The sequence below is a fragment of the Solanum tuberosum genome, unplaced genomic scaffold (assembly GCF_000226075.1).
Source record: "Solanum tuberosum cultivar DM 1-3 516 R44 unplaced genomic scaffold, SolTub_3.0 scf00413, whole genome shotgun sequence".
Taxonomy (NCBI): Eukaryota; Viridiplantae; Streptophyta; class Magnoliopsida; order Solanales; family Solanaceae; genus Solanum; species Solanum tuberosum.
In genome coordinates, this window is record NW_006239345.1 from 203,572 (window position 1) to 216,275 (window position 12,704).

General features: G+C 36.8%; 2 protein-coding genes across 2 annotated transcripts; both read right to left on the reverse strand.

Moving 5' to 3' along the window:
* Positions 1-1,357: 1,357 nt before the first annotated feature.
* Positions 1,358-9,247, reverse strand: LOC102594412 (nuclear pore complex protein NUP133). The gene is made up of 8 exons (XM_006362954.2): positions 8,798-9,247; positions 8,173-8,297; positions 6,132-7,961; positions 4,656-5,374; positions 4,247-4,399; positions 3,793-4,123; positions 3,435-3,502; positions 1,358-2,486 (listed from the first exon to the last, which is right to left on the reverse strand). The coding sequence occupies exons 1-8, from the start codon at positions 8,986-8,988 to the stop codon at positions 1,932-1,934; spliced, it is 3,972 nt and encodes a 1,323-aa protein (XP_006363016.1). The 5' UTR covers positions 8,989-9,247; the 3' UTR covers positions 1,358-1,931.
* A 1,568-nt stretch (positions 9,248-10,815) lies between these two features.
* LOC102594744 (putative glycine-rich cell wall structural protein 1) lies at positions 10,816-12,436 on the reverse strand. Its single transcript, XM_006362955.2, has 2 exons — positions 11,909-12,436; positions 10,816-11,689 (listed from the first exon to the last, which is right to left on the reverse strand). The coding sequence occupies exon 2, from the start codon at positions 11,667-11,669 to the stop codon at positions 11,007-11,009; it is 663 nt and encodes a 220-aa protein (XP_006363017.1). The 5' UTR covers positions 11,670-11,689; positions 11,909-12,436; the 3' UTR covers positions 10,816-11,006.
* Positions 12,437-12,704: the final 268 nt, after the last annotated feature.

A 12,704-nucleotide genomic window follows, 5' to 3' on the forward strand; every position in this document is an offset into this window, starting at 1 on the left:
AGTATTTGGATTTCCCTTATGACATATAGAGGCCTCTGTTCTGCCACGTGGAGTTTAGACATCTGTTGGGTGAGATTTTCTCTCAGTTTCAGATATGCAGCCACCGAATAACTTTGTATGGTTCCTCCTGACGTCATTTGATTTGACATGATATTTATAAAAAGAAAATTAATATTTATGATCTAAAATAATCTTAAGCTTTCTAAAGTTAAATTATTTCAAATTATAATTGGATAATATTCTTTTTGAGTAAATTAAAAATGAAAGAATTCACATAAAATGACGGAGAAAATATTTCAAAAGAATCTTTCACAAATGTACCAGTTCTCAATATTCCAACTCAGCAAATGAAAATTATTTTATGTGGGTGTTAATATTGAGGGGCAAAAGTGAATCAATATAATACTAACGGCTAGAAATTTTTGGGACAAAAAATCGAACATAAGGTATAAATTGCTTAATTAAGTGAATAGATTAATAAAACCCTCTTAAATCGTCGTTATTTTTTGATTTTCGCATCTATATTATTGGGTGGTTATATTACTTCCTTTGGACTTGTTTATCAGTAAAATAGTATAGTTAAAATAATTAAATTTATATAGGATCAAGAACACACGTTTTAATTTAATCCTTTTAGATCTGTTTAGTAGCAATTTGAATATTGTTAAATTAATAAGTAAATATACAAGTGAAAGGGTAAGACAGCGAAGCGTATAGAGAACGTTGGACTTAGTTCTGGTGATGTATGAGAATGAATATGCTTGGAAGATAAACAATATAAAGTTGGAGCTCTAAGAAATTGTATAATGATGTTAAATTGCTAGAATTCAGAATGTCTTTACAAATGAGTAGAGTAGACAATTTATAAACTATAATAGTGAGGCATCTTCCAATAAGAAAGCTCCACTAGAGTCAGTGGACCATGTGATCTTGTCGTTAGTGGTGCCAACTAATATTCCTTCCACACTTAGGTGGTTCGTACAAACTCGTCTATGCACCTCACCTGATCTACGACTCCTTGTCCCTTTTGCTTACACAACAACAGTGATAGTTGGGTGGATTTTTTAACCTATTCCCTCAAAAAAATTCAACATATACTATCACTTCAAACCTTTTGGAGTGTGATGTCACGTAGCACATCATATTGCTCTCGAGAGTATTTTAACATGAGCGTATGATAGTCAAGGGTTCAATAAATACTAATAGTTTAGGTATAACATTCGCAAAATAATTATAGTTCAATAAATACCAATAGTTTAGGAAATTTTTGACCTATCTATCTTTTTCTAATTTGAATAGTTGAGGGTAATTTTGATCCTTTTTACATTATTTAAAACCAATCACGACTCATATCAAGTGTGAATAACCCTTTTCTATTTCAAGAAATGCTCTCCTTTGCTGTAACAATATACAAACAACACACAATCAACATAAAATGCACTGTTTTCTTTTGAAAGAATCAGTATAACTCTCTGAAACTCATATGCCTGACAAATATTTGTGACTTGTGATCATCAAGCCAAAATACCTTGGATTTGTGATAAACACGCAGTATGCCTGAATGACAGCAAAACAGACCTAGGAAAGTAGGCAAAAGTTTTTTTTTAAAAAGAAAATCATAAAGCACATTTTAACTAAATTTACAAGGCAAAATCTCCCCTGCTTGGGGACTTAGAACTCTTAAAAGAACCCAATGTTCCGGCACTGCTCATCAATCATTCTAAACAAACTTTGTTTGACACCTCCAAGCACTCACCCTACATTGATTCAACTTCAACGAGCACTGATAAAGAAACATGATTGCCATATACAATTTCATCCATCGGTGTTAAAGAACTGCAGATCAAGCTGCTCATGCTCAAGCGGCAAAATAAACACTACAACTATGCAGGTTAGCTCAAATGTCCCAGTCATTCAAAATGCTAGGACAATTACTCCATTGGGGTAGGTCCCTCCTCTTCCACAATACTAATGGTATCGGAATGAACACTTCCTAGCATAATTGATGTGAGCATTAACTTGCCGGCATCAGGATAATCCTTGTGCTGCATCAGTATTGTTTCCACAGAGGATCCCATGTTCTTTAAAGTCACTTGCTCGGAATTTTCTAGCCTCAGTGGCAGCACTTCCTGGAAATTGCCCTCAAAAGTTTCAGCTTTGAGGCCATAGCACCTGCTGGAAGCCTGGAAAAGAATGGTGTCTTTTAGAATGCTCAAAGTCTCCTCATCACCCCACCCCTCATCTACTGATGCTTGATACAGCCTTTCCCAGTCATCCTGGTTGGAGGCATTTCTCCAGCAGTCCTCCAAGAGGCTTGCATTAGACTTGATAAAAGAGGAGCTGGTCCATGCAAAAATGTCAAAAACTCTCAACGAAAGCTCCCTATCCTGAGTTTTAAGGCACAATTCAATAAGGTCCACCGGAGGGAGAAGCTGCTGGCTAATATTTTGCCTTTCATCGTCCGGAAGGAGTTTCATTATTTCTTCCTGCGAGAGAAGTAAAATTGACAATCAGAGACGCCTGCACATACACACACACACACACACAAAGAACAAGTGATCAAGCACAATGGATATGGATAATAGAGGGGCACCCAAAGGGTGAGGCTTAGTGTTCAATAAAATGGGTGGAAACCTTGGAGGCCACGACTCAAATTCCAACACAGACCAAGAAAATATTAAGTGATTTCTTTCCCATCTGCCTAAGTCTTTGGTAGGCAAAGTTATCTGGTGTATGTGCTAATGAGAGGCTATGTTGCTTGGACTATTCAAAAATGTCGATGGGTGTGTGTCGGATTCTACAGAAGTGTATTTTAAAGAATCCAACATGGGTGCTGCATCATTTTTGAGAAGTGCGAGCAACATAGGTGAGAGGTACCAGGTACTCAATGGAATAGTTGAGGTGTGCGCAAACTGCCCGAACAACACCATTATTTAAAAAAAATATAGTTCACAGAGATGGAGAGAATAGGAGGATATTCATCTATCAGAGTTCCCTCACCACAACAACCAACTGGACCATTAAAAGAAAAAAACAGAAAACAACAATAACAAAAACGGAAAGTGGGGCATTGACTAGTTGCATTTGCCTGGATGGGGCACTAAATTTGGCTTGTTCAACCACAGAACTAAAACAAACCTCTCATTTCCTATTAGATTTTCATATCTTTCTTCTAGAAAAGCCGTCTCTGGCTGATTACAGCCTAACCGTAAACCATACAACACATTTTCATATCAAGAGATAGATGGACCATATTAAGGGTAACAACCCACAAGATAGTAAGGTAGAAATTGATAGTCACTGCTAGTATTATGCTAATGTCCTAATAACTTTTATGTTTATCATTGTACATCTTCTCTTCACCAACTTATACTGAGGTGACACAGAAATCCTCAGCTCCAATAACCGAATAAGCAAAAAAACTAAAATGATACCTGCAAGTTCAGAATCTTTAAATCAGCCTCTATGCGCTTCACCTTTGATTCAAAATTAGCACTTCTTCCTACCAAGAGATGAAGTAAACATAAGTTGTCACCAGTAAAAAGCAAAGAAGCAATATGAAAATGATAAACTGGAAACATGAAATTTGCTAAATTCTAAAGGTCCAAAGTCCAAAAGATATGGAAAAATGAAGAAGATAAAGATTCAATAAGCTCAAATAATTATAACAAATCTGGGATCAACTGATATAATGAGAATAAATCAGCCATTTTTACCATTTGGAAATTTTAATCAAACTTCATCAAAAACTTCTCTAAATTTCTTGATTTAAATAGTTAAAGGAAAGAATACCTGCCAATGCAGCTACTTTCGAGAGATTCAGAAGCCGCCTTCTTTCCACCAAACTTGATTTTATGGTGGTGCCAAATGAGTTGGTTTCAGTATCCATAGCGAAGCTATCATTTGGTGAAAGAGACAAAACATGTAGAGTTTCAGAAGCTTCAGAAAATTGATGAAGGAATATTTCATGAAGCCAAAGGAGATCCTGATGCTGTTTCAAAAATATTGCTAGGTCTTCCTGAAATTCCTCCCCAAGTCTCATAAGCTTAGAGAACTGTCTGTTGTCATACAGTTGTTGAAACACAAAGTAACTAAAGCCTCGTTTAGGTCCCATGCTGTCATGCTGCACAAGAAAAGGCTTTTTAAACAGAAGTAGGCAAACATCTAAAGAAGCATGTGATCTACAATCAGCTTACCAAGACAAACAAGAACAAGCAAAACACACACAGAACAGATAAATATTTACCATAAGATTTTTAAGTAGGTCAGTATTATTGAGATCACAGCATATACTCCATAGAGTTTTGTAACCTTCATGTCTTTTTGCAAGAGACAACAAGGCTGAGGAAAGCTTTCCAAAAATCTCTAGCTTTTGCTCCTCAGCTGCTTCACCTAAATCCTGCATGGGTGAATATGTTTGAGCAAAAAAAATGACTGGGATAAGACTCTATGCCATATTCCTTTTCAACAATATCTTATCCTTAGGTGAATCCTTTTATTACGTATACTGACACTAACAGACAAGTACAGGGGAGAAAAAAAGGACCTACTGCATTTTTTTTATTTTTTATTTTTTCTCTTTTTTGCTGGGATATCTTCTGGTACATAAATCAAACCTTCCAAGAGAAATGAATAAGAGGTAAGGAGAGATCAACCTGCAGTTTGCCTTCAACTAAATCTTTCACTTGCTGGTAAAGACATTCCAAGAGTTCATCTCTTCTATTACAGTACTCATCTAACAGACTTTTGTGTCCTTCTCCACGCTCAACTTTCGCACAGATAGCACCAGAATATGCTTCCAATAGTACATCAGATAGAACTTCAAGGTGTGCATGAAAATCTAACTTTACGGTAACATCCAGGGAATTATTTTCCTTCACCAGTTGAAGCATAAAATATGCAAGGCTCCAGAGCCCATTCCGCACCTTTTCTTGACAAGTCCATGGAGTCAATCCCTCAGACGGAGGATACCAGAGGTGATTTTCATTTCTGCAAGTCATGGCTGTGCGAAGCAAAGTCACACAGGCACTGGAGAGTTCACATGCTCTTTGGAATAGAACAGAAACTGTCATCTTTTCACTGATAATGTAATCGAGGTCTCTCTCTAAGCAATAAAAAAATTCGTCAAGGTCTGAGACCTTACTGTAGAAAACTTCAGCATTATCCCTATCCATCAAAAGAACTGTTCTTCGGCGAGCTTTTTCGCCTACCAATTGGATGACATCCCACAGGGAACCAGAAACCGACATCTCAGTAGTTGAATAAGAGCCAGCTCCTGAGGCACGGTTCTGATTGAGCACGTTCTGCAACTCTCTCAATTGGATCATGCCAGCAAGTTTTTCACCATGTTCCATGATAATATGCAAAGCATGCCCTGTCACAGATTGTAAAACTCTTAGGCCCATGGTTTCTAAGAGAAAAAAATGCATTAGCATATAAGGAGCACAGGAAAGCATGTAGACAATATGCTTTTGCAGTCATTAACTTATGCTGTTGCAGTAAAATGATTTAAGATAAGCAAATAGCATCCTCGCAATAACTGCTTATTAATCATAGTAAGGACTGTAATCGATCATCTAATTAGACCAATAAAGGAATATTGGAAGCTAGATAATCTGACTTGCTTCAGCAGTACCCGTGATCTACAAGGGTACCGATGGCAACGGGGCAGGTTTGACCATATGCGGAGCGGGGCAGGACAGGCTGATACATATTTTTGAATATCCAATTTGCAGGTGAAGCTACTTGGCATAGAAATGTTGCTGCACTTGAGGTAATATAAATCTACTGATTTATACCCTTCATTTCTTTGTGCATTACATATAATATTTTCTTTTGCTATATATACAGATTTTATCCTCTAAATCCTCTCGACTAGTCTTTTGAACGTGTATTTTGTGAGCCATGAAGCATTAACTAATCTTTTGATTGTAAATGATTATTTTTTTCTGTTGAACTTAACCAAGGACTAACAATGGGTAAGAATAATAGAGTGGATATTATCTTAATATGTGTAGCAGTGTGTATATATTTCCACAAAAATTACTTTCATCTTACCAAATACACTTAGTTCAACCACACTTGGAGGCCTAAGAGGAAGAAGCAAATATAATATGGTGAAGAGGTCATACTCTGTCTAGAACATAGTTCTTCATGGCACTTGGATAAAGCCAGGAATTGAAGGAATCTTTTATGCTTCTGCTGCTTCTCCAAAAGTTGCGAGGACACGACAGACGAAATCACAATCTCAGCACCTCTGGTGGTTGTCCAATGTTTTGCAAGGGTATCCACAATTGATTTGCTTGTCCTTGCAAAAACATTTGTTTCACCCTCTCTTTCAAATGCCCCTGACATCTTCAGTTTATCGAAAGCACCATCCGCATGCCCAGATAAAAGAAACTCATGGAAAAGTTGATTTAGTAAAGCTTCAGATTCTTCATCTTGAGCATTTCGACGTGCAATTCCAGTTAGACCAGGCCTTTGTTTATCTCCAGCATCCCATGCTTCTGAAGTTGCCCTTCTTGGAGCAATATTACCTGCAAAAGATAAATTTTTCCTCTCTTCCAGAGAGGACCTCTCATTAGAGCTTCCTTTACGTGACAAACTTCTCTCCGGTGGTTCAACTCCACCAAGTAAAACTGCCCTCTCAGGTATAGCCCAAACTCCAGCTTTTTCAGTTAGAACAGCCCAAGCGCCATCCTCACCATCATCGGAAGGGAAAACTGATGCATCAAGAACCCTTCCAGCATCATATGGAAGATCAAATTGATAAAGACGGGTAGAATTTCTCCAGTAATGTGAGACAGTTGCAGTGCCATCACCAGAAAGTATGATCACTGAACCAGCTGGCTTACCCCCAACCTTCAATCTCATAGAGAATAAAAACTCTTCATCCTCAAGTCTAGCTTTAGGAATTATCACTTGGATAGGAGCCTTTTTCTCTAAAATCCTTTCATGTGGCTGCACACATTCTGAGGAGACATTCACTCCAGATTTATATTGCATGGTTAGAAGTGAATACTCAGTGTAGCTTGAACTGGTGATCCGATCCTTGCAAAAAATTGCAATGAGAATAGTAATAACCTTGCCATCATTATCAATCTGCAAATCCAGAGGCCAAATACGCTTCTGCCCTGCCAGATCCTTCTGGATACCCAGATCACCATCAGTGCCAACGATTTCATGAGTCCAGATCTTAGAAACATTGAAAGAGGGAGAAAGTTCAATAGCAAAACATTGTATTTCATGATCTGTCAATAAAAGAAACTGCCTGTTGGACTTGTCCAAAGAATGGGAACGAGACTGCCAAACCAGTGATCTAGGGTAACCCCTGCCTCCAAAGAACTGCCCACCATCATTTCCTTGAGAGTTCTTACTTAACATGTCCTCATACATCTTTCTGCGCTGAATACCACTGGGGCTGCAGACAAATTGCCAAAGTTCGCCATTAGAACTACAAGCAAGAGCAACAAAGGCATGATTGTGATGAGCCTCAGGGACGGCACAAGCAATCAAACAGTTGAGAGAATTTGAACGAGTAACACTGCTCCCAGGTTTATTCTGCTGCCGCAACTTGGTTGGGGTGCCCTTCACATCAGAAGAAGAACAACTCACCTCAGACTCCTCAGGAAAACTTACTACTGGTTCATTCCGAGTTGCAGAGTAGATATCTGGCCAGTATACGAGATTTCGAGTTCTCCGATTACAGGCAACAATACCAGCAGAACTGCACTGTGGGGAAACTTTATTGGTATTCCTATCCCAATTGATGAGACAAACAAACCAATCATTAGAAGATTTTCCAGTATCTTCATTTTCAGACATCGTCGAAGGAAGATCAAGAACAATGCAGTTCCTAGAAGCTGCAGGTGATAAGTAACTCCAAACAAAGAGTTTGTTGCCACATATAACCCACGCCAAGGAAGTTTCCTTATCCATTCCGCCAGAGATGGACGCATTACCTTAACAAAAGCAAAAGTGTCATCTCAAAATCAATCACTCAAGAATAACACTTCATGGTAGCACGCATTCAAAGCACTGGGGAATATTGGAATTTATTACTCTATCTTAATTATTGAATAATGGGACACAACTAAGAAAAACTATTTTCTGAAAGCAATACTGATCAACAAGTGAAAGCAAACAAGATAGGTTATCAGCTCATTCACTAACCAGGAGCATATTTCTGAAGCAAAACGTCCTGTTCATCGCGTAGGACTTGTGGGAACTCTCCGACATAGACAGGTTGAATTGGATCAGTCTCTTCTCCTTTATCACTCTTCTTCGCAGGCGGGATTCTATGACAATTAACAACAAACACTATCTTAATCAGTTTCCATTCAAATATACTTCTACAACTTATATCCTTTCATTAGCAATTAACTAACCACAACCACCCTCACAATAAATATGCAGGTCCAACCACATATTTGTTTCCTAGTAAGAAAGCTCAATACAAATAAATAGGCAATATTTGAAACACTGTAATCTTTTAATTTAGTGAGATAAACATGTCAAATTGAAAAACTGAGCAGAATTGAATTATCTAAAAACAAACACAATAACCAAGTAAAAAATGAAAACAAGCAAAAGCATTCAGCTAACTATGAACTACATAATGCAATCAATAGTACCACCAGGATAATTACATAACCATTTCACGATCCAGAGTACATCTAAAGTCTAAACTAGAAGCGCATACTTCCTAATGAGATAAACATCAACATTAGTTCAATTTATTTAAACATATGCACAATGTAAAATATATAAGAAGTGAACTTGAATGTGTGTGTCTTACCTAGCGAGAACAGAAAGACGGGAAGCCCATGGAGCAGGAGTACCAGTATTAGGGCGATTAGGTATAGGAGAATTATCATCAAGCGGCTTTCTATTCTCGGTGAACGGCGTCACCGGTGAACCAGTAGTAGGTATTTCACGGCCACTCTTACGAGCACTGAAATTTGATCTCTTTGTTCCCGGAGAGAACATTTTGGTTAAGGGAATGAGAAGTAGGGTTTAAAGGGGTTTGAGTATAAGAATGGTGTATTAATGCTTGCTAGTTTCTTTAATGGCGAAAGCTAAATATAAGACTTCACTTAGTAAGAGATTAGAAACTTAAAAGCAGAATCTGAAGAGACTTTCAGATTTTTGAAAAATATGGCAGCGGTTAGGGTGCTGATGTGCTCTTTTTTCTCCGGTGGTCTTTTTTCTTTTCTTCTATTTTTTGCATTTTACCTTATTCTTTTTTTGAAAGGAGAATATGAAGAGATTTTTTTTTTTTAATTTTACTAGGCATATAATTAGATTATACCACTTATATTTAGAAAAGTATAATTGTTAGTAGGCTAATGAATGTTTTTGGCTGAATTTAGACCGATCAAAATAGGCTCAATTATCAAATAGACGGGCTAATGACTTCCCCCAACCCCCACCCCTCCAAGTTTTACTTGGCTAAAATGAGTGAATCAAGGCGATTGTCGGGAGGAGTATGATTGAAAGGCTGAAACTTTGACGGTGGTATGCAATTAGGAGTGGATCCTACGACTTAATTTGACTTAACATAAAGAAATTTACTAAGTTTAGACATAGTAAAAATTAACAAGTTGAGAGCTCTCTTTTTTATGGGTGCATGATCGTTTTTTATTAGTTGAGTGATTAGTCTGGTTAATTTTGTTAACAAATGAAACCTCATCTTGCTAACTATATTTCTCAGCCAGCTTCTTAGGGGTGCTACGACCTTTTAGACCGTGAAAGTTTGAGACAATAACAAGTTTGTTATGCCCTTAAATGTCCTGGATCGCATACACTCTACACATATGTATTTAACGAGTTTATAGCTTAGATTGATAAATTCAAGTGATCTTTAAAATTTTATGATGATGAAATAAATAATTACAATTATTGGTCTTCAATGAAAAAAATTTAGTAAACGCAAATATATGCCATAATCTAATCTCCGACTTGACCCAACTTTTTCTTAAAAGGGGGATGTTAATGCTTGCTAGTTTCTCTAATGGTGAAAGTTAAATATAAAATTTTACTAGTAAGTAATTAGAAATTTTTAAAAACTTTCAGATTCTTCAAAATTATGACCACGATTAGGGTGTTTTTTTTTCTTCACTTCTCTTTTTTGAATTTTACCCTTTGTTTTATTTTGAAAGGAGAATATGAGGAGTTTTGTTTTTTATTAGGTATAATTAGAGGTGACAAATAATCAGCTCAACAAATCATAACTTGTTGAATCCGTTTAAAATTTAACGAGACGGTAAGAATTGTATTTATTGATGAACTAATGTTTAACTTGACCAGCTATACTCTCCTAGTCCAAGTTGATTCATAGCACAATTCAAAAATGATCCATAAATATACACCTTATTCTAATTAGCAATACAAAATATTTATATATCTTTATTTTATATTAAACCACTTATATTTAACGAAGTATAGTTGTCCGTAGGCAAATAAACGATTTTGACCAAATTTGAACAACTAAAATAAGTTCAATCATCAAATTAGCAGGTTAATAATTTCACCAATTTTTACTTAAACTAAAATGGGTGGATCAAAGTGAATTTCGAGGGAATATGATTGTAAGGTTGAAATTTTAAAAAATTGATAGAAGGAAACCATTAAGAATGGATTATGCGGGTTGACTTAACATGAAGAAATTAGGTTCAAACATAATAAAAATTGATAGACTGAAGTTTTTTTTTAAAAAAAAAATTAAAATAGAGTAATATGCGTAATTAAAAATAGAGTGTTTTTTAAATTTCTAAATTTCATTTATTGAATTTAATTATATTGTAAGTACATCTGTCAAATGAAGAGTACTCAATGCATAACTTTAAGAACAACTCTTAAGCTCAAAATTCACAAAATTATGAATCACACCATTTATTTAGTGAAAAAGGGTTCATGAAAGAATATGGTTTAATGACAATTGTCTTTCTTTCTAAAAAATTGAGGAAAATCTGGTGATCACCAAAGCCGTATAAAGAGGCTTTATTTTAAACTTCAACTGGATCAATTACCGCCATAACTCCATGGCCTTCACCTGCTCCGACACCAAAACCACTACCGCCATTTTCACCTCCTCCTCCGCCACCACCACCGCCACCTCCGCTGCCTCCATTGCTACCTGATCCATTACCATAGCCACCTCCTATTCCCCAGCCAGATCCACCATCTGCACTTCCTCCTCCTCCGCCGCCGCCACCACCACCGCCGCCTCCTTCGTTGCCTGATCCTCTACCATAGCCACCTCCAAATCCCCAACCAGATCCACCATTCTCACCGCCTCCTCCGCCACCACCTCCACCGCCTCCACCACCTCCATCGCTACCTGATCCATTACCAAAGCCTCCTCCCATCCCTCCACCAGATCCACCATTCTCTCCTCCTCCTCCGCCACCACCACCTCCGCCTCCACCACCTCCATCGCTACCTGATCCATTACCAAAGCCACCTCCCATCCCTCCACCAGATCCACCATTCTCTCCTCCTCCGCCTCCGCCTCCACCTCCACCACCACCGCCTACAATACCTCCCATAATTTTGTCAAGTCCGCCAATGCCGGGGATGTCCATGGATGGAAACTGAAGAAGCTTCCTTGCATATGTCGCTTGCACGAGAACACACACGGCAAACAAAAAAATCAACCTGCTACTCATCTTCGTATTTGCTGCTAACACTGCACCAGAAAGTTCCACAGCCTCGTTAGTAAGTACTCGTACTATTAAGAGAGCAGCAAATACAACAAATATTTGGAAAAAAAAATAAAAATCAACAAAAATCAGTTAGTAAAATTGCACTTTGCATTAGAAGTAGAAAAATTAAACACTATCCATAGCACAATATAAGAATGAAAAATGTAATTGTGTAGAATTAACAACAAATTAAGATGAGTTACCTGACTCTTTCTCTCGTATGTGTTTTGAGCTGAAGTAGCCTGAGAGAAGAGCTAATTAGCACTTGGATGAATAATCTGTAATGTTTAGGATGATTTAAATAGTATAGATTAGTGGTAAGGTAACATACATTGTTAATGAATGTAATTAATATCACATTTACAAAATGAAAACGCCATAAGCATAGTAGAATTGAATGTGATTAAGAAGACTTACATTATGGTAATTAGTTAATTGTCTGAGCCTCCAAGGAAAACGTACATATTCTTAGACAGTACTATGATTTAGCTATTGAGAACTAGACATATTATCCCATCCCATAAATTCTCGTATAAGTTATAGAAGAAGAACCTATATACCCATAATGAAAAGAGTTGGTTCTAAGCGACAAGAAGATCACGAGTACAAGTTGTGAAACAAAATGCAAAGTAAAGATTACATACAAAAGGCATATGATTTGATCCTTTCGTCAATCTTGCGTGCTCACAACAGAAGTTTATTGTAACAGAATCAATATGAGTCAATCCTAACTCGGGTTTTTTATTCTTGTATGTATAAGTTATATTGAAATAGTAATAGTATATCATTTGGTTTTAGGTATTTAACTCTACGTCATAACTTAGATGGATTTGAACGTTAGAAACCAAACATTTTATTAGTTATACCGTATACATAGATTATATAATGAAAAAAATGTTATTATAAGTAATTTTAATACAAAGATTAATATTCTTTATACATCAAACCTAGAAAGATTAATTTTCTTTATAAAAATGATGATTCAATTTTTTTTTGAAA

What these genes read in the sequence shown, in the direction of transcription:
- LOC102594412 (XM_006362954.2), bottom strand. Translation starts at nt 8,988, where the DNA reads ATGTTCTCTCCGGGAACAAAGAGATCAAATTTCAGTGCTCGTAAGAGT. An exon ending in TAGTTGAAGGCAAACTGCAG is followed by an intron (nt 4,400 to 4,655) that starts GTTGATCTCTCC and finishes TCACCCATGCAG; the next exon opens with GATTTAGGTGAAGCAGCTGA. An exon ending in ACCTACTTAAAAATCTTATG is followed by an intron (nt 4,124 to 4,246) that starts GTAAATATTTAT and finishes TTTCTTGTGCAG; the next exon opens with CATGACAGCATGGGACCTAA.
- LOC102594744 (XM_006362955.2), bottom strand. Translation starts at nt 11,669, where the DNA reads ATGAGTAGCAGGTTGATTTTTTTGTTTGCCGTGTGTGTTCTCGTGCAA.